Below are 20,887 nucleotides of genomic sequence, written 5' to 3' on the forward strand. Positions count from 1 at the left end.
GGTGAGGGTTGCAGGAAGGATGCTCAGGGTGAGGGGTGCAGGAGGGATGCTCAGGGGAAGGGCTTCAGGAGGGATGCTCAGGGGAAGGGGTTCAGGAGGGATGCTCGGGGTGAGGGGTGCAGGAGGGATGCTCGGGGTGAGGGGTGCAGGAAGGATGCTCAGGGGAAGGGGTGCAGGAGCGATGCTCGGGGTGAGGGGTGCAGGAGATTGTTTGGGTGTCAGGATGCTCAGAGGGAAGGATGCTTGGGTGAAGGATGCAGGAAGGAAGTTTCAGGATGCAGGAGGGATGCCTGGGGTGAGGGATGCAGGAGGGATGCTCAGGGGAAGGGATGCAGGAGATTGTTGGGGCGTCGGGATGCTCAGAGGGACGGATGCTTGGAGGTCGGGATGCAGAAGGGAAGTTTCAGAGAACATGGTGCAGGAGGGATGCTTGGGGTGAGGGGTGCAGGAGGGATGGCTGTGGGAGGGATGCAGGAGATTTTTCGGGGTTTGAGCTGCTCAAAGGGAGGGATGCCCCAGGGAAACGGTGGAGGAAGGATGCTCAGGGGAAGGGGTGCAAGCAGGGATGCTCAGGGTGAGGGGAGGCCGAGGAAGGGATGCAGCAGATTCGAGCTGCTCTGGGGGAGGGATGCCCGGGAGACGGGATTCAGGAGCACTGCTCAGAGGGAAGAGCATTTGGGGGTCGGGATGCTCAGAGGGAGGGATGTTCGGGGATCGGGATGTGGAAGGGAATTCTCAGGGAAAGGGGTGTGGGAGGGATGCTTGGGGGAAGGGATGCAGGAGAGATGCTCAGAGGGAGAGATGCTCGAGGGAAGGGGTACAGGAGGGGTGTTTGGGGGTTGGGCTGCTCAGAGCGAAGGGCGGAAGGGATGCAGGAGGGATGCTCAGAGGGAAGGACACAGATGGAGGGATGCAGGAGGGTGTCTGGGATTCGGGATGCAGGAAGGCGCTGGGAGTAAGGAGTACTTGGGGGTCAGGATTCAGTTGGGATTCTCAGGAACTGGGATGCTCAGAGGCAGGGGTGCTCAGGGGTTGTGGTGCAGGAGGGATACTCAGAGGGATGCTGAGAGGTCAGGATGTAGGAGAGGCCTTGGAGGGAGGCAAACAGGAGGAACACTGGCAGTAAGGGCTGCTCGAGGGGTCAGGATGCAGGAAGGATGCTTGAAGGAGGGATGCTTGGAGGGAAGGGTTCAGGAGGGATGCTCAGGAGTTGGGATTCCTGGTGGGATGCTCAGTGAGAGGGATGCTCTGTGGTCAGGATGCAGGAGGGAACCCTGAAGGAGGGATGCTTGAGGATTTGCATGTTTGAGGGTCAGGCTACAGAAGGATGCTTGGAGGGAGGGATACGGGAGCATCATTGGCAAGTGGGTGTGCATGCGTTTCCCGGTGCCTGCAGGGCTTTGCAAACCTGTTTGCAAGGCAGCATCTTGTTATGAGGAACTGGCCAAGATGGCCTGAGGTGTTCCCCAGGGAAGCTGACCTGGGGAGAGACACGCACGGGTGTTCCTATATCACAGGGAGCCAAAAACCCCTAAAAGTGAGGGTCATATTCAGAACAGCCCAGATCCAAACCCCGTTCAGGTTAAATCTGCTCTGGCCTGGACTTTGTAGGTGTTACCAAAGGATAAAAGCAGACGTTGGAACGTTTGCCACTTCTGAGGGTTTCAAAATGCTTTGGGAACTCAGCTATACCCTTCTGTATCCATATCACGGAACTCATGGCAGAGAAATTTCAACTTTATCCCCTACCTCAGGCTGAAAGGATATGGCGAGGGGCTGAGCTTTCACCTGGGGAGAGGGCTCAGAAGGCCCTGGGCATTTTGTGGTGGAGTCTGTAAAGTTTGCCACGGTCTCACTTCACCTGCCTGGTTTCTGGATTGCCTGATACAAAACCAAATACGTTGGGGACTGGAGGGAAACTGAGGTCTCAAATGAGGGTCATATTCCATTTTTTCTGAGGGAACCACCAAAAACTTGGAGATCTTGGTATCGCCAGGCAGTGAGGCAGTGCCTGATGAATCCCAGCCAGTGTCGGCCCTTGGTCTGGCACGCTTTGGTGAACAGGACGTGGTTTTTCCTTGGGTTATACCCAGGGGTTTAATTTCTATACACAGATAAAAGCAGACAGAAATCTGAAGAAAGGAGAGTGATGTTCATGCTATAAATACCTTCAAGAAAACAACCAGCTTTCCGGAGTAGATGTATTTACAGTCTCCAGGGATGATAACAGAAAGGACATCGGTGTGAAGGTCAGTGCAGGATCCGGGCGCTCCGAGCATCAGGCTCCGTGGAAGGAAGGTAGCACAGCCCTGGCTGAGGGCTCTGGCTAAGGAGGAAAGCAGAAGGCTTTTGGGGGAAGAAAAGGAAGATCTGTTCATTTGGGGGATTCGAGGAGGAGTGGCTGTCCTGGGAAAAACTTACCTAGGGCGGGCAGGACAAAGTTTTCAGGTATCCAGTACCAAATACATTCAGAAAATTAAAAATCAGCTGGGGTGGGTTATTTTTGCCTGTGGTTGGTGCTGAGCTTTGCCACAGAGCCTGTGGTTTGTCACTGCTGGTCTAGTGGCTAGAACAAGTCCTGCCTTCTGTGCCTTTCTCTGCTGCTGGTTTTCAAAGCAGTGGGAGAGAGGAATTTCGTTCCTCGTGCCTTGCTTTCTGCACCCAGACCAGGATGGCTGGTAATACGCTAGTGATGGTTTCGAGATGCTTTGTTAGAAGATGATACCAGTAGGTATTAGAGATTTTTGTAGGCAGCTGTTGACTGGAGGGGAGGAACGGAGCTGGGAGGAGGAGCCTGGAGAAGAGAGGATGAAATGTTAGGGCCTTGGGCTTTATTTGGTATTTATTTGGTATTTGCGCTGATCGCTTTGACATCCAGCAAAAGCCTTTTTTTATTTGATGACTGAGTGCCTAACAGCAAGAAACGCAGAGCAAGAGAAGAGGCTGAGGGAGCTGTGTGCACCAAAGGGATCAAAGAAGAAGCACTGGAGTAATACGAGAGCAGGGTAGCTAAGATAGATGGGTTCAGGTAGGGCAGCCAGCCCAGCGCTGTCATCCATGAATTAAGGCCATGGTGGGTCACTTGGGGATGGCTGATAAAATTGCATGGTGTGGCCGAACATGTTTATAATGTTTTAGAGAAAGAATGAATGCTGAAATACTTGGTACTGCAGAAGAAAGGAAAAGGGTCCACAGTGGTCTGTGGATCATAGAATCACAGAGTGGTTTGGGTTGGAAGGGACCTTATATATGACCCAGTTCCAACTCCCCTGCCATGGGCAGGGACACCTTCTACCAGACCAGGGTGCTCAAAGTCCCGTCCAGCCTGGGTTTGAACACTGCCAGGGAGGGGGCAACCAGAGCTTCTCTGGGCAATCTGGGCCAGCACCTCACCACCCTCACAGTGAAGAATTTCTTTCTTATATCTAATCTAAATCTACCCTCTTTCAGTTTAAAACTGTTACCCCTTGTCCTGTCACTCTGTATCCTTGTCAAAAGTCCCTCTCCAGCTTTTTTGTAGGCCGTAGGAGGATATAAAACATCAATAGATTTTAGTGAAGGTAGCCACTACTGTATGGTAAATATAGGCTGACTGCAAATAGAATCATAGAATGCTTTGGGCTGTAAGGGACCTTTAGAGGTCACCTAGCCCAACCCCCCTGCACAAATAGATGTCCTTTGGCGAGTCACTTTTTAGGGACCCCTTAGAAAAGTGTGTGGCCACAGGAGAGAAACTCGCTGTTCCCAAGATGAAGCTCCTGATGCGCAGCAAAGCCGTGCAAAATGCCAACAGTCCAGTTGGGTGACGATGCTTACATATATCTTTATCCTCTGGAGAGGACAGAAAGCTGCCGAGCAGCGTGGAAGCTCCTGCAGAGCGTGGGGACAACCTCGTGCTCCAAATCTGCTACCTCCCGTGGCTGAAGGGGAATCTCCATCGGTGCGGTACTGAAGGGCGGTTCTGCTTCAGTGCAACAGAGGACAGGAAAGCATGAAGAGCCTTGCCCGCCAAAATTAATTAGCTCTAGTGAGTAGCAGACACACAACACAAGTGCAATCTGTCACTGGAAAGCAATTTGGGACAGGAGCCGAAGAATATGTGATCTCCTTGAAAGGATAAGGTGAATTTAGAAAGGCAGATTGTAATTACATGCAAAAAATTTGGCCAGGCTTCTGTGTTGGCAATTTTTCCCTGTTATGAGCGCAGATGGGTAGAGTCCCAGTTCTGTATCTGAAGGAACATTTGCTGCAGTTGTTAGCTCTGAGTTTCTGCTCAGATCTCATAAAAATGGACCTGATCCTCTGCTCTGCCATGGTACTTTATTGGGTGCAACTCGGATGGCGGCTGAAGCGAGCAAAGGGAGGTGGAGCGTTGCCATTAATGTATCCGCAGGTTGGAGAGGTTTGGCTGCTGGCTCTGCCACAACCTATCACAGCTCCTTGAGGAAATGGTTTGATCTGGATGTGCCTCGATATTTTACATTGCTGCAACAGCATGAATGCTATCTGCCATGTCGCTTGAGTGAGATATATTACATATATATTGTCTATATTCATATAGAGAGTTTGTAGGCCCGTGGGCTCTATTTCAGTTGAAACATCCAGGCATTATTACAGTGGAAATAATATATAAGTGAGGCTAAGGCTTTAGAGAATAATGAGTAGTTGGATGTGAAATAATTAAGAAAGCAGCAGAGAGAGAAGCAGCAATTGTGTCACTGGGAAGGCTCAAGATAGAAACCACAGCATGAAATTGCTGTGAGTGCTTGACGTATACACATAAGATCATTGAGCTGGAATCACATCCCTTACATTAATTAAGGTTGTGTAGTCGGAAGAACTAGATCATCTAAATGAATCATAGAATCACAGGTTGGAAAAGACCTCTAAGATCATAAAGTCCAACCATCAACCCAACACCACCATGCCTACTAAACCATGTCCTGAAGTGCCACATCTACATGTTTTTTAACCACCTTCAGGGATGGGGACCCCACCACTGCCCTGGGCAAACTGGTCCAATGCCTGACCACTCTTTCAGTAAAGAAATTTTTCCTAAGGTCCAATCTAAACCTCCCCTGAAGGAACTTGAGGCCATTGCCTCTCATCCTATGGCTAGTTACTTGGGAGAAGAGACCAACACCTGCCTCACTACAACCTCCTTTTAGGTAGCTGTAGAGAGCGAGAAGGTCTCGCCTCTGCCTCCTCTTCTCCAGACTAAACAACACCAGTTCCCTCAGTAGCTCCTCATAAGACTTGTTCTCTAGACTCCTCACCAGCCTCATTGCCCTTCTCTAGACATGCTCCAGCCCCTCAACGTCCTTCTTGTAGTGAGTGGCCCAAAATGGAACACAGTACTCAAGGTGCGGCCCCATCAGTGCCAAGTACAGGGGCACGATCATCTCTCTGCTCCTGCGGGGCACACCATTCCTGATCCAAGCCAGGATGCCGTTGGCCTTCTTGGCCACCTGGGCACACTGCTGGCTCATGTTCAGCCGCCTATTGACCAACACCCCCAGGTCCTTTTCTGCTGGGCAGCTTTCCAGCCACTCCTCCCCAAGCCAGTAGCGTTGCATGGGGTTGTTGTGACCCAAGGGCAGGACCTGCCATTTGGCCTTGTTGAACCTCATACACTTGGCCTTGGCCCATTGACCCAGCCTGTCCAGATGCCTCTGCAGAGCCTTCATACCCTCAAGCAGATCGACACTCCAACCCAGCTTGGTGTCATCTTCAGACTTACTGAGGGAGCACTCAATCCCCTCATCCAGATCATTGATAAAGATGTTAAACAAGACCGGTCCCAAAACTGAGCCCTGGGGTACACCACTTATGACCGACCGCCAGCTGGATTTAACTCCATTCACCACCCCTCTCTGGGCTCGGCCATTCAGCCAGTTCTTTGTCCAGTGAGTATAACCAGATGTGTAAATTATACTAGATCACAGGGAGGCAGAAGTAGGAGCTGCAGTGGATGGCTGAGGCCAAGCTGTGGTCTTTTGTTTGATGATTTCCAACTTTGTAGGGAATGTGCAATTTCTTCCTAGTTATTTAGAGGGCTTTTTAGCCTTTTAGAAAAGTAGTCACAGGGAAGTGATAAGAATGACTGTCTGTGACTGTCCAATACCTGCTGGTCAGGCTGTATCTATTGGATGTGGTAATCGTAGAATCATAGAATCTTTAAGGTTGGAAAAGACCTCCAAGATCATCAAGCCCAACCGTCAACCCAACACTACCCTGCCTACTAAACCATATCACGCAGTGCCACATCTACACGTGTTATGAGCAGGCTGTGGTTTCACCTCCTTGGCTGGATGAGCAGGAAGGTACTTTGGACCAAAAAAAAAATCCCCTTTGCCTATGAATTAAGGGGACATTTTGTTCCTTGCAAAAAAAAAAAATAAAAATCATTAGGACACAATTACTATGATGTTCCTGGAAAACAGACCTAGAGAGGTGTGTGACAACAGGGGCGGGTCCTTTTAAGAAGCTGCGTACCAAGTCATGGCAAATTTTGTACAAATTTTAGAGAACACAGTATTTTTTGTGCAGTGTTTCGTGCTCTAGCAAGGCCCTGTGTGCGCTGCCTTCCATCCTGCAGCAGCTCAGCATGCTGCTGGATTGAGCCCTAATTGCCTAGCTGCCTGGAGGATGCAGCAAGAATAACAGTAATGTCTTGGCTGACATGAAAGAAATCATTTCAGCAGGAGTTAAGGACAATAAAAGGTGAGTCTCATTTCGGTAATTCCAGTCCTCTAGAGAATTCGGGGAAGTAGATCATGATTTCTTCTTCTTCTTCTTTGTAAGTAAGAAGCAAATCAGTTTATTTATCCATCTGTGTCTGGATGGTGGGATTTTTTTTCTCCTTTAGTGGTATTTATCAAACGACATACGATACCGTTGTAGGAAATGTGCTGAATTTATTAGCAAGATTTCCTAAAGGTAAGATACATCTCAGATCTATGTTTTCAGAGCTTTGTAAGATCTGGGGTGTGAGAACTCATTCTGCAAAAAATACTAAGGAACCTTTACTGGAAATCTGCTGCTTGCAGCGATAGGGGAATGAATTGATTTAGAAGTAATTGGAGAGTCTTGAATTGAAATGAATCCTCGTTAGAGAAAAAACCCAGGCAGAAGAGAAATATAAAGGACACCTCTGCACAGAACAGATTATGAAGATTAGACCAAAGCAAAACCCAAGGTGACTTTTCATCGTGAGTTTGGGTTTGGGGTTTTTTTGCAGTTTGCTGAGATTAGACACTGAAGCTAAGGTGGTCAATGCTGCTCTTTGTTTAAATTCCTTTTCCTTCTCTGGTTTCTAGAGCATGGTTGGGTATCTGTCCTTGCAGGGACACATCTCATGGTCAGCAACACCTGTTGCAAATGCTGATGAAATACATTATATTTGTGGATTTAGATGGAATTTAATTCTGGAGCCTGGGATGCTCTTTTTTACAGCTCCTTCTTATTTTGAGGGGGCATGTGAGAAAGCACTGTGGACCCTGGTGTGTATTTGTGAATGCAGTGTGTGGTACCTAATGCCATCAACACTCGTTGATCTGCCAGCTGGATCAGAGAGTGACTTCAGGACAGTTTTGTAGGTCTGAGCATCTGCATGACAAGGATGAGATAGGAAGACATCCCTCCCTCTTCCAAAGCACGTCTCCCTCTCTAGCGCATCTCCAGAAAATCAAGAAGGACTGTCTGAGAACCTAGTTTTGTCAGCCTCCGTTCGGTTCTTGGGACGATTGTAGAGCACATCCTCTTGGAAGCTGTGCCTGGGCACGTGAAGGAGGAGGTGACTGGGAATGACCACCATTCATTTACCAAGGGTAAATCATGCTTGATCTATGTGATGGCTTTTAAGGATGGACTAGTAGATCTGTGGATGAGGGGAGAGTAGAGGATGCTGCCTTCTTTGACTTCAATAAGGCTTTTGAGATGGTGTCCTGTAGCATCCTTATATCCAAGATAGAACAGAAACTGAAGTGTAGACAGGTGGACTGCTCATTGGGTAGGAAAGTGGGTGGAACTATCCTGGGAGCTTTCCTTTTTAATATTTTTATCAACAACCTGGAGGAGGAGATGAAATTCACCTCATCAAATTTGTAGGTGGCACCAAACTTGGGGGAATAGTCAATATGTTTGAGGGCAGGGCTGCCAAACAGGAGGACCAGGATAGATGTTGGGGCTGACAAGAACCGTGTGGAACTCAGCAAGGACAAATGCAAAGTCCTGCACGTGGGACGGACTCACCTGGCATGGACTCAGCCATCATTGACTCATTTAGGGGGGACTAATACTGGTGAAGGCTGGGGACTGACAGGTAGCAGCCCCACAGTACCTACAAGAAGGTTATCCAGGAGATGGATCCAGGCTCTTCACAGAAGTGCATGGCAGTAGAATGAGAAAAAGCCAGACCTAAATAGAAACAAGAATTTCCAGCTGGATGTATGGAAAAACTTCCCACTATGAGTTAATTAAGCACTGGGCAGTTTGTCCTGCACAGCTATATGATCTCCATCCTGGGATGTTTCAAGACCCAAATGGACAAAACCCTGAGCAGCTTGGTTTGATTTCATCTTTGTTCAGGGGTGGGACTAGAGACCTCCCAAGGTCCCTTCTCTCCTGACCCTGTGACTTTACTCGTGTTGCTCCTGCCAGTCGTTCACCAGGGAAGCAGAACAGTTTTGCCACTTTATGGGATTTTTTTCTTTTTCACTGCAAACCTCATATTGTGTTCTTCCTGTTTTATGTGAGCTACGTAACAGATGGGAACCTCAAAGCGGCTCTTCAGATTAATAATTAACACTTTGACCTTCTACGACATCCTCATGTGCTCCAGGAACTTGATTCTCTTGGCAAGCAGGAATGAGCCAATCCTCCCAACTTTTCCATGAGTCGTTATTGCCAGTGAGGAAGATGAAGTGCAGAAAGGTTGTCCCGCTTTAGGAGCACTCGTTATAGAAGCCTGATTATCTGAATATGGAGTCTTTTTATTTCAGTATCAAACAGAGAGGCAGGGACCTGATGTCCAAGGCAGCATTCAGCTGCCCAGCAATGAAACTGTCCTTCCCTCTCCTGCAGTTCCCTGGGTTATTTATGACACACTACCAATTTCTACAACAAATGAGACAGTCAACAGTCTTCTTCACTGCAAACCCTGATTCATACTCCAGGCGGGTCATCAGGAAAAAAAAAGTCAATAAGAGATCCTTTAAATAATATCTCTCTGAAAGCATCTGAAGCTGTGCTGGGGTTGAATTAGCCATCTTAATTCCTAACCTTTGCCACATGAATGATTTTTTAGTGTAGAGTGTTCTTTTAGTGTAGTTTTAAGACTAATATTTATTATTACATATTGCAAAGCAATTTGAATGCTGTTTTAATATAGTTGTAAGACTGTAATGTGTATTATACACGTCTCCTGTGTAGGGGCTCCTTGGCTAGCATCCCCTGTCCTGGCTTTGGCTGGCCCACACCCAGGGAGAAGCTTGGTGTATCCTGATACACAGCAGAAACGGGGGCTTGTTTGTCCCCTCCTGCTGACACCAGGGTAGGTAGAGAGGGGTAGATGGGACTGTGTTGCCTAAAGCCCAACCATGTACTCGAACGTCTTGAAAGTTGATGAGAAGAGCATGGACCCTCCGCCACAAGGTCAACTCAAGTTAGTTCTTCCTATGTGTCTTCGAGGTCCTAATGTCAGTATGAGGCATTAAGGCTTTTCCTGATGAGGGAGATGGTTTGCCTTTACAGACTTTAGATACTCTCCACTGGGACTTGTTTGTCTATTGACTATGGAGGGAGCTTCTTTCAACCTTGTCCTTACCACACTATGTCAGACAAGACCTAGCTGCACTCCAGGCAGCAAGGCTGGGGTGACTCATCCTCATGTCCCCTTCTGTGACCAGCCTGAGAAAGCGCTAAGCCCTTTCAGGAGCTGCAAGTTCATCTCAGAATTCAGATGGAAGCAGACTCTTTGCATGGAAAATGTGGATGAAGTTTGGCAATGCTAAAGTAGCTAAAATCCCATTCATACAGGGGACAGCAGTGGGCAAGCATCAGTCCCAAGAGGGGCAGCGAGGCCACCCAACACCGTGTACAGCAGTGAGCTGTGGATTGTGGTGATTTATGGGGTTAGGTCTCAAAGCTCTGTAGCCATTTTTTGACCATCCTGCCTGTGTGGTGTACCCCACCACTGTGCATGCCCAGCTTGGATTGCTCCAGGGAAGTAACCATGTAATAGTGAGACACAACCAGTGAGGGCTGTAGAACCTCCTGTCTCCTCCTGGTCCCTTGTCTATCTGCCAGATGTCCGGGGTGTCAGAGCTCAGGCTGTGAGGCTGCAGAGAGGAGGTGCGGGGGTACCAACTTGACTGCAGGTCTGTGCCAGTCTCTGTATGGCCAAGGTGACCACTGAGCTACAGCTAGGACAACTGCTCCTCCTGTTTTCTGGTCTGTCTGCAAGCCCCATCTGCTCTCCAGGTTGGCTTTTAGTCTTTGCTGTCACTGTGGTGAAAAGACATTTCCTGTGGGCTTTTATTCTCTGCTCTTACCTTGTCCTCATTTGTTGCTGGTTTAGTGCAGGCTGGTCCCTCAAGAGTCCTGCCTTTGTCTTCTATCTTGGAAAAACAATGCGACAAGGAGCGTCAGCTCTGCCTTAGCTTGTTGCAGGGAAGGCAGCAGTGGTGCTTGATGGGGAAAAATAAATCCAGCACATGAACAGAGGACCATATGAGTCAACAGGCAGGAGATAGAAAGGTCAAAGTGGTGCCTGGAGACCCATTGCAGTGTAGGCTGCTGTCGTTGCTGGGTGGGGAGGTGGCCATGCATGTATCATGGGTTTTTTTTCATCCCGTGAGATTTTGGGGGAAGCAACGATGGGAAGAGGTGATGTTTGGTTGAGTGGTTCAGTGGGAAGGGTTCCCAGTCAAGCAGCTGTGAGACAGAGCTTGAGGTTTGCATCTGGCATGTTTTTCCTCACCATCAAGCAACTGTCTACCAGGAGAGAAGATGCTCTCTGGCTCAGATACAGGTTTACTCCAGGGATGGGATGGTTCTTGCATTGCATCCTCTGAGGTGCCTTCTGGAAACCATACTTGGAGTACATGCTGCCTGCGTGTATATTTTTCATTCATATAACACTGCCCACTTGACAAGCTGCAAATGCTTTCCAAGTGTTAAGGAAGGAAGTTTCAACCAACCCCGCTAGGAATTGCTACATGCTGTCCTTATTTCAGTGATTAGGAAACTGAGGAACAGAAAGGGGGTGATTATTCTTCTGGTCAGACACACATGAGCATGGATAGATCTGTCCTGCCTTGACCCCTCATTTAGGTAATGAAGATGATGTGTGCCTTCCTTCTTCCTCACCCATGGATTGTTTCAGGCTATGGGCAGGAAGGGACATTCTCCAAATGTGTATTTGTGCAGCGCATCACACCGAAGGGGACCTGTTGCGGGGGAGCCTTGACATGCCTGAGAGACGGGGTGCCATCCAGAGGGACCTGGACAAGCTGGAGAGGTGGGCCTGTGGGAACCTCATGAGGTTCAACAAGGCCAAGGGCAAGGTCCTGCACCTGGGTCAGGGCAACCCCCGGTACCAACACAGGCTGGGGGATGAAGGGATGGAGAGCAGCCCTGTCAAGAAGGACTTGGGGGTGCTGAGGAATGAGAAGCTGGCCATGACCTGGCAGTGTGCGCTGGCAGCCCAGCAGGCCAACCGTGCCCTCGGCTGCATCCCCAGCAGCATGGGCAGCAGTTTGAAGAAGGTGATTCTCCTCTCTACTCTGCTCTGGTGAGACCCCGCCCCGGGAGTCCTGCGTCCAGCTCTGGAGCCCTCAGCACAGGACAGAGCTGGAGCTGTGGGAGCAGGGCCAGAGGAGGCCCCAGCAATGATGCGAGGGCTGGAACACCTCTGCTGGGAGGAAAGGCTGGGAGAGCTGGGGCTGGTCAGTCTGGAGAGGAGAAGGCTGTGGGGAGACCTTCTTGCAGCCTTCCGGTACTTAAAGGGGGCCTATAGGAAAGACGGGGACAGGTTTTTTAGCAGGGCCATGTAGTGATAGGACAAGGAGTAATGGTTTTAAACTGAAAGAGGGGAGATTCAGACTGGATATAAGGAAGAAATTCTTTACTGTGAGGGTGGTGAGGCTCGGCACAAGTTGTCCAGAGAGGTGGTCGATGCCCCTTCACTGGAAACATTCCAGGTCAGGTTGGATGGGGCTCTGAGTAACGTGATCCATAGAATCATAAAATCATGAAGGCTGGAAAAGACCTCTAAGATCATCAAGTCCAACCATGACCCCAAAAGCTGGGTGCTTTTGGGTGCATTCAGCTGAATATGTCCCTGCTCATGGCAGGGAGGTTGGACTGGATGTCCTTTAAATGTCCCTTCCAATCCAAACTATTCTATGTTTCTGTATACTCCCTGTAATGTGTTTTAAGAAATCCTGGTTGTCTAATTGTATCATTCTGTAACAGGGATTCTTGTGCATCCAACACCTGGTTAGAAATGTTGTTCTGAGCTCTTCCAGGGAAATCCTTAGGGTGTTTTTTAAGCACTCTCTCCTCTAATACTTTATTGCTGGTGAATTCCAGCCGTGACGAATGGGAAACTGCCTGACTCTGCAGTTTTCCCTCTCGCTTTGGTCCTGCATACAAATGCGGCCGGTCCCGGGGGAGCAGCCAAGACTGCACCACTCAGCCGGGGTGGCTGACAGCATGGTGTAAATGGGAAACATAGACCCCTGCTATTGCACGGGGAGGCTGCAATCCCATCTCTGCTTCCTGGGGCTGTTCCCTCCTTCCCTGAATGTGAAGGCAATCATTGGGAGTATCTTTGCCTCTTGAGGACACCTGACCCAGCAGACACCAGTGGAAGTCCTTGGCTCCCCTAATTCCCCACCCAGCCGCTCCATGGGTCTACGGCAGGCTGTCTGCAGTGGGGATTGGATTTTGTGATGCATGAAGCACCATCCTGGGTTGCTGAACCCATCAAGGAGAGGGAGCTTATCCATCCCTAGGGTCAAGTGTAAGACTGTAGTTGCTTGTTTACAAGACAAAAATGCTCAAATGTTTGATTAGCCTGAAGAAGTTCTGTATTTTTGTGTATTCATTCAGTCTGGGGGCTTTAGTCTCAGCCAGGCATCACCAGAGTGGAATCTTTTCTGAATGCTACCGTGAAAAGGGCACAAGAATTATCATCTTCTTAGTGGTCCCAGACAGCTCTGAAGCTCTTCTTCTTTGACCTTCCTTGCCAATCTGGGCTTGAAAACTCAGCAGGCCCTGCTCGAACTAATCTGCTGCTCTGTTCCTCTCTTTCAGCAGCTTGGAGCGAAGATGGATAAGATACTGGAAGCCGTGGTGATGTCCTCATACCCCAACAAAGTGAAGCAAGGGCTTGTGAGGCGCGTCATTGAGGCAGCGAAGCAGCCCATGGACAGTGAGCAATGCTGGTCTATGCTGGAGCTGTCTACCAAGCTTTATCTCACAGGGGACACCAAGTATAAAAGAGAGATTGGGAAAGAGGTTTTAGAGGTCTACGGCCACTACCACCCAGAGGAATTTGAGGAGTTCTTCAATGTCCGCTTCCTGCTGAGTCTTCTCCAGGAAGGCTATGGACCTCTGGGGAAGAGAAGCCATTATGTCCTTGATTATATCCAATTAGGACTGCAGTTCATCTTGGAAAGCCCGTCAGCAAACAGCATCTTCAGCTTATTGAGGATCGAGGTGCTCCGGAAAGTCTGCGAGAGGCCCAGCCCCAAGCAGTGTGCGAAGATCAGCAAACTCTTAACCCAGCATCCTCAGTGCATTCCCACAGGCAAACATCAGGTCTTGTTTTGTCAGCAGCTGATCCGGTGCATCGGGCAGTTCCAGTGCGTCTCCGAGGGGGAAGAGGACATCATGGAGTTTTTGGAGCAGGTGAACAAAGTGAGCAGTCTGCTGCAGAGGATCTGGAGGACTCAGACCTCAGCCATCCTGCCCTCTTTGAAGGAGCTATTCACTATCATTTCTTCAACAGGTATTTAAAAAAAAAAAAGGAAAAAAGGTCTGAGAATGTAAATGTTGGCTCTGATGAAGTCAAGTTTAGTTAGTTTGACATCTTGCATGGTTTTCATCCACTCCAAAAATGCAGCCATAGCTGAAACATAATAAACAAGCGTCCCTAAAAGTTACCCAGGGCTTTAAGTTAGGAAAACAATATCCCCTGAAACCACACAGAGTCTGTACACAGGAGTTGTTAACTGGGTTGAAATATTTGCAGCACAAGTTTGTGTATTCAGCACTTTCCAGCATCAGCTGGGCTTAATGGAGAGCGCCTTATCTGCAGCTGCTTAGAGTGGGACTTGAAAGCTTTCAGATATGTCACTGTCTTATGGCTGACTTGATGGGACACCACAGCCTGCTCCTTACCAGAAGCTAGGGACAAAGCTAAGCAGTTATTTCTCACCGATCTAGAGGTAGGAAGCCCTACTATCTCTCTAGAGGGTGGTTGCATCTTAAGGTAGGACAGAAGATATTCATCCAACTTCCAAGGCCTTTAGGTTATTGCGGAGAGTCTCAGAAGTTTTTTGGAGGTAGAAGTGCCATGAAGGGCTGGACTTTCTGCTGGAAGGTGAGCTCCTGCTCCAGCTGTTTCTAAGCCCATGAGGCGATGGGTCTTTCAGTGCCCTCATCCTTTGGAAGGTGTTCCAGGCAAGCAAGTCTACAGTTCCATCCCATTGCAATTATTTGCAGTACTTAGTATTAAGGGAGCATGCAGAGGAAATTTGGGACCCAGAGTTGGCCCAAGAACATTCTTGTGCCTGTGGTCTCTTCCTCCCTTTGGGCTGTGTACGGCTTCATGCGACAGCCCATTTGCGATGACCCAACCTCGTTATGTGCCACGCTGGGATTTGGGGAATTGTCCTCCTAGCACAGGCGAGTGCGGACTGCACATTGCTCAGCAGCTGACTATCCGCTCCATTTATGTAGGCAGAAATGATTTTGGCTTTTGGAGACGAGAAATGACCTCATGTGTCTGGTTTTCCCGGCAACTAACATTTTCATTGCTGGTGCTCTTCCATGTCTTGCAGAGGAGCAGGAAGCGCCATCCAACGCCTTGGCCAGTGTGGTTCAGTTTGTCCCTCTGGAGCTCATGGATGGTGTTGTAAGAAACCTAACCAACGATGACAGCATCACCGATGTGCAAATGATGACGGCCATTGGCAGGTAGGAGAGGCTGCATTAGTGAACGTCATTCTCAGTTTCAGAGAAAAATCCGCCCCAAAGCTGTGCTCAGTTCCTTTGCATGGTTTTATCCCAATCAGTTTGATGGGTGCTGTCTAGTGAGGAGTGTGTGGGGGAAAAGGGAATGTCCAAATCCTTCCTTCCAGCTCTGAGGGCCAATAGAGCTAGAATAAAACCTTTATTATTATTTGATTGATTTCTTTTTTCTTAGAAATAAATAGTGTTATGGGATGCCCAACATAAGAGTTTTGATTTTTTTCCAGAAGCTGTTGAGGGCCTTTTCTTCCCCACAATCTCCTTCACAGAATTTCAGGTTGATCCCTGTCTCCCGTCGGAAGGACATGGTCCTAAATCACCAGCCACAGCTAAAAATCCTGGAGAGGGAGGTATGGCCAACTATTTCAATGATCCCACCTTGACCTTTGTCAGATAAATGTGATGCTGCTGGTCTAGATCTTCGTCCTGTACGATGTTTATCCCTGCCCTCTGTGCAGAGTCAATGGAGAAGTCAAGGCACGTTGAAGAGGTAGTGGGTGAAATACTACCTGACATGGTAGACCTGGACTTTGCAGAGCCAGTGCCCTTTTCGCATCACCAGATCTTCCTTGGATGCTTGTGTCCAAGTCCTACAGCTCTTCTGTGCTCCAGTGCCTTACCCCAGACTTACTTAGGAGAATCTTCAATGATCTTAAGGCTCTTTTCCAACCTAAATAATTCTACGATTCCATCTTCAACCCATCAGAGTCTTAGTCCACCCTTAGAGGTCTCCATTTAAATGGGTAACATTCACATGCAGTAACACACACACTTAGCCCAAGGGAGCTGTTCTGACTTCATCTGACTGGAAATATCTCTTTTCCTCTTCTAGTACAGGATTTGTGTTCCCCCCAATACGGTTACATGACAGAAACACACATTATTCCTGATGGGAACTCTATGTATGCAGAAAGGGTTTGCTTCTTTTTGACTTGCTGGGGAAGGTCATGGTTTTCCCATAGCCAAGAGCAACCCAAGACAAAAGATTAAGTTATCAGTTCAGTTCTTAACACTCTTCTCCATCTTTGTCTCTTTCTGGGAACCTGCTCCTGCGAGCTCCAGGCGTGAAATCCTCTAAGAGCGCCAGTGTCTAAATATAGAGGTTGCAAAAGCAATTGCTTCATTCCTTAAAACATTCTTTGTCACGCAGAAGGATGAGTAAATGATTGCTCAGAATTAGCCAAACATTAAGCAGAGCCTGCAAAACATAATTAAGATCACTTAGGAGAAGTGCAGAAGTTTTGGCGGCGTTTTTACTGCCAACGGGTGCCCCAGAAAACTGCACGACCGTTGGCCTTTCGATGAGGGTGAGCTCCATGCCTAGAAAATCGAAGAAAAATGTACGAGTTGAAAGGACCTTTCAGCTTGGGATCCCTGACAAGCTGGTCACATACAGAAGTCTCTTCTTCCAGAGTTTGGGTTTGGGAGTTAGGAGCAGGGGATTAAACTGGACGTGGGGTGGAGCTTCCGATCAAGTGTTTAAAGAAAAAATAGTGGTAAAAAAAAGCAAGCCTGGCACCTGCTGGTGTAAGTGTACACCACAATCTCTTCTAGAGAGTTTCTTTTAGTTTGTCTCTTTTCATAAACTCTATTAATGTGCATTGTCGCGTTAATTTGGCAGAAAATAAACCCCCTTGTGTTCTAACTCTCTTCACCGGAGTGGGAGGCCAGGTGCAGCTAGGTTTAAATTCTGAGTGATGTCCAATTTGCCACTACCAGTCCAGTCGCATTTAATATGTATATTAAACTACCATGATTCTGGATACACTAATAGCAGTCTGCACCTTCAGTCCAGTCATGCTCATGAACTAGCACGGCTGCATTTGGTCACGTTCAGTGAGAAACTGTGACAACTGGCTACTTAACCAGTGCAGTTTTATTTGTGCAACAGGTATACGGGTTTTTTGAATTGCCGGTGATAGTGACTGTCTGCAAGAAAGCACGTGCAAATATAAAACACGTGAAAAGGTTATAAATAATACAGCCTGGCTATAAACATTAAGGAGTAACTATTACCGAGGAAAAGCGCTTAGTTTGAGTCTCACCCAAGGCGTCCCAAGGAGGGGAGAAGCAAGGCTCAGCCCGTCGGCCAATCCTAGTTGTTGGAGGCAGTCTGACGTGGAGTTTCCCTTGACTTGCTCATGGTGTTATCTTCTTTTCCTCTGAAGATCTTCTTCTCTGAAAATCCCCCATTTCCCTGACTATTTTATATCCTTTCTGCCTTTAAGGTGGAGTTTGAGTGACTGTAGTCATACATACCTTTTATCATGATTGGTGTAAAATTCTCTCGCTTCACGTTTAAAGGTATAGTTTACGAAAAATTGAGAGCGCAGACTCGAAGAGGGGTGGTCGCACCTCGGAGGCGGGTAGCCTTCGGGATGGAGGTGTGTTTTGGAATTAAAATGATATTAAAACGAGCAAAGTTCATGAGAGGGTAGCACTTTGGCAAGGTTTCGAAAACCTGTTGGCTCAGGGGGCCAGATGAGCTGCTTATCAGTTCTAGAGAACCATTTCTTCCCACTTTATCATCACGGAGCAGGGCCACGGAGTCTCCATTTCGTTCCATCCTCTGTGGTACATTGCAGGGAGTTGCTGTGTGAGTGGATTCCTCGCATGCCTGCTGCAGCTGTGTCCCATCCTCAGAGCTCCTTCTGATTTCATGCTTTTCCTCAATGGGTGAACACTGCTACATTTTTCATATAAACCTTAATTTTCAGATGTAAAACCTTAATTTTACTAATAATTCCACATGCATCCATGACTTCAGAAGTACTCATTGATTTTTTTCTTTTTCCAGGTGTGTATCTGTTTCAAATAGCCCAGGTCCAGATGAAAAAGGCTTCTCAGTCACACAGCAATACAGGCCCTTGCTACCACTAGAAAGCAGGATCTGAGCTTTTAAAAGTTTAGCATACCAAATCCATGGCTCCTTTGGAGAATTAGGGCCCTGGCTTCCAAACCAGTTGCAGATCTTGCAATTTGGAAAGTGCAATGTGAATCTAAAATGTAATTTCTTGCTACTGTAGCAACACAGGCAGGCAGCAGGCAGGACTGTAACTTAGCCACTGGTGCTGGTAAAAAAATAGCTTATCGTAGACAAGGTTTCTTTATGCCTGCGGAAAAGAAGATAGAGTGAAGTGGGGCCTTTGGATCCCTGAATTCATCTCGCTGCTTTATAGGCATTGACATTACAAATCCCCTCAAAGCAGGAAAGGCTTTTGCTCCCACTGCTCTTCTTTCATAGCTGTTCCACCGTTTGGTTGCTTTAATGATTCGAATCTCTCTTCTAATAGCCACCCTCTGTGTATTTCTGGCCATCTTATTCTTCATTTGATCTTATACCAACATAAATAGCTGAAATAGCTCTTTTCCCTCCCTGGTGTTTATTTATTCAATGTATGCAGTCAAAGCAGCCCCTTCCCATCTCTGCTTTCCAGTGGCTGTGCTAAAAAAGCCAGGTTATTTTAAGCTTTTCTCACAGGAGTTCTTAATTTCCCTGTCCACTTCAACAGGCTTTTTCAACATCTGCTCCCACTTCAGTTCGTTGGCCTTGGACATGGATGATGACATTTGTGCACCATCTTCCAGGTGCAGTTCATCATGGCCTTAGACAACAGCTTGAGAGGTCATTGTTTTGCCATAGAAAATGCCTTTCCTTCTGCACCACGGCGTGGTGCTGGTCTATTCCATGGCTACTGTTACACTGGGAACTTGTAGTCATGTGGTTTCTGGCTTGTCGTCTTCAAGTAGACAAGTTACTGTCATGTAGAATCCATTTCTTGTGCCTTGTGTGCATTTTGAATCCATGTATTTCCTCCCCATTCTATACCTTTAATCCTCAGGTTCTTCCTCATAATACCTTGATCCTTGTCTTGTGTTGAAGATGCCTCTCAGCTTTGCATTGTCACAAATTTTACAGCCACATTCAGGATGTTTATGCTGACATTATTAGAGCCTGAAGAATGTTGCTTGTAGCCTCCTTTCAGATAGCCAGTCAGATATGACCTACTTCTGTCATTAGACTAGAAATTCATATAGCCTGACAAACCTGGATTTGGCACCTATGGTAACCCCCTGAGTCATGCTATCCCTTCTTCCCAGTCATCCCCTCATTGCCTGTCTTCATTATAGGAACCATCTTGCTATTCTTCCCACATAAAGCACCATGCCAAAGTTAATAGAGTCATTAAAACTCACCAGAGCTGAATTGTGCATGATGGAAGTCACCATCTCCTCTTGCTTGGAGTTCATGAGCTCTTCATGTTTTGCTTTCGTATCAGCTGTTGTTGCTCTTATTTCCGTTCTCAAATCTTTTATCTGCCTCTTCTTTGTCACAGAATCATAGAATGGTTTGGGTTGGAAGGGACCTTAAAGATCATCTGGTTCCAACCCCCCTGCCATGAGTAGGGACATCTTCCACCAGACTAGGTTGCTCAGAGCTCCATCCAACCTGGCCTTGAACACTGCCAGGGAGGGGGCAGCCACAGCTTCTCTGGGCAACCTGTGCCAGTGTTTCACCACCCTCCTGGTGAAGAATTTCTTCCTAATACCTAACCTAAATCTGCCCTCTTTTAGTTTAGAGCCGTTCCCCCTTGTCCTATCACTACACACCCTTGTGAAAAGTCCCCTCCATCCTTCGTGTAGGCCCCTTCAGGTACTGGAAGGCTTCTATAAGGTCACCCTGGAGCCTTCTCTTCTCCAGGCTGAACAGCCCCAACTCTCCCAGCCTGTCCTCATAGGAGAGGTACTCCAGCCCTCTGATCATCTTCGTGGCCCTCCTCTGGCCCCGCTGCAACACATCCATGTCCTTCCCATGTTGGGGGCTCCAGAACTGGACGCAGGACTCTAGGAGGGGTCTCAGGAGAGCGGAGTAAAGGGGCATGTCCTGGGTTTGGCCAGGACAGGGTTAATTTTCACCGGACTCCAGGGAGGGGCACAGCCGGGGGGTGGGGGCTGACCCCACCTGGTCAAACAGAGCCTGGTATTCCATACCATGTGACGTCACGCTGGGTTCCGGTGGGGAGGGCAGCATGGCGGGAACTCACTCGCGGCTCAGGAGCGCGCGGCGCCGGTCCTGTCCGGGAGAGCGGGTCTGTTGTGCGAGTTTGTGTCGTATTTTCTCCTTATCTGTATCATTGTTGTTACTGTTCCCTTTGTCTGCTGTTCTGTTAAACTGCCCTTATCCCAACCCACCAGTTTTCTGCCTGTTTCTTTTCATTCTCCTCCGCACCGCGGCGGGGGGAGGGGTGGCCACGTGGCGCTTTTGTTGCCGGCGGCAGCCGAAACCAAAACATTAATTTGGCACCCAACGTGGGGCCTGAATAACGGCAGGGCTAAGCAGCGGGTGTTAAAACTGCTTTCTTAGATTTTTGTTATAATTTGTTGTACGTATTTACTGTGTTAGTTAAACAGTCGCCGGTAAAAATGTTTCTGTCTTTGATCAGATGGCTGTGTTTTTTGAATCTGTACTTGTTGTACTTGTTCCCTGTGGTGCTGTTCATCATCACGGGGAAAAGGATCAGGATTATGATTTTACTGTACTGTACGATATCGACTTATGACATGACAACATCACTGTGCATGAAATTAGGCTTGTAATTGCATACGGCACTGTGGTCATTTCCGT

General features: G+C 48.0%; 1 protein-coding gene across 3 annotated transcripts in view; it reads left to right on the forward strand.

Annotated features, from left to right (window-relative positions):
• The window catches only part of USP35 (ubiquitin specific peptidase 35), a 40,572-nt gene that overhangs the window by 325 nt on the left and 19,360 nt on the right, over positions 1–20,887 (forward strand). Inside the window, exons 2-4 of one of the 3 annotated variants that reach the window (XM_075416130.1) lie at positions 2,115–2,249; positions 13,324–14,017; positions 15,072–15,207. In XM_075416130.1, coding sequence (XP_075272245.1) covers positions 13,336–14,017; positions 15,072–15,207 — 818 coding nt within the window. In that variant the 5' untranslated portion in view covers positions 2,115–2,249; positions 13,324–13,335. Of the gene's footprint in view, positions 1–2,114; positions 2,250–13,320; positions 14,018–15,071; positions 15,208–20,887 lie in introns of all 3 variants that reach the window. The other 2 variants (XM_075416121.1, XM_075416138.1) reach the window with 2 other exon arrangements.

This window comes from Opisthocomus hoazin, chromosome 1 (genome assembly GCF_030867145.1).
Source record: "Opisthocomus hoazin isolate bOpiHoa1 chromosome 1, bOpiHoa1.hap1, whole genome shotgun sequence".
Lineage (NCBI taxonomy): Eukaryota > Metazoa > Chordata > Aves > Opisthocomiformes > Opisthocomidae > Opisthocomus > Opisthocomus hoazin.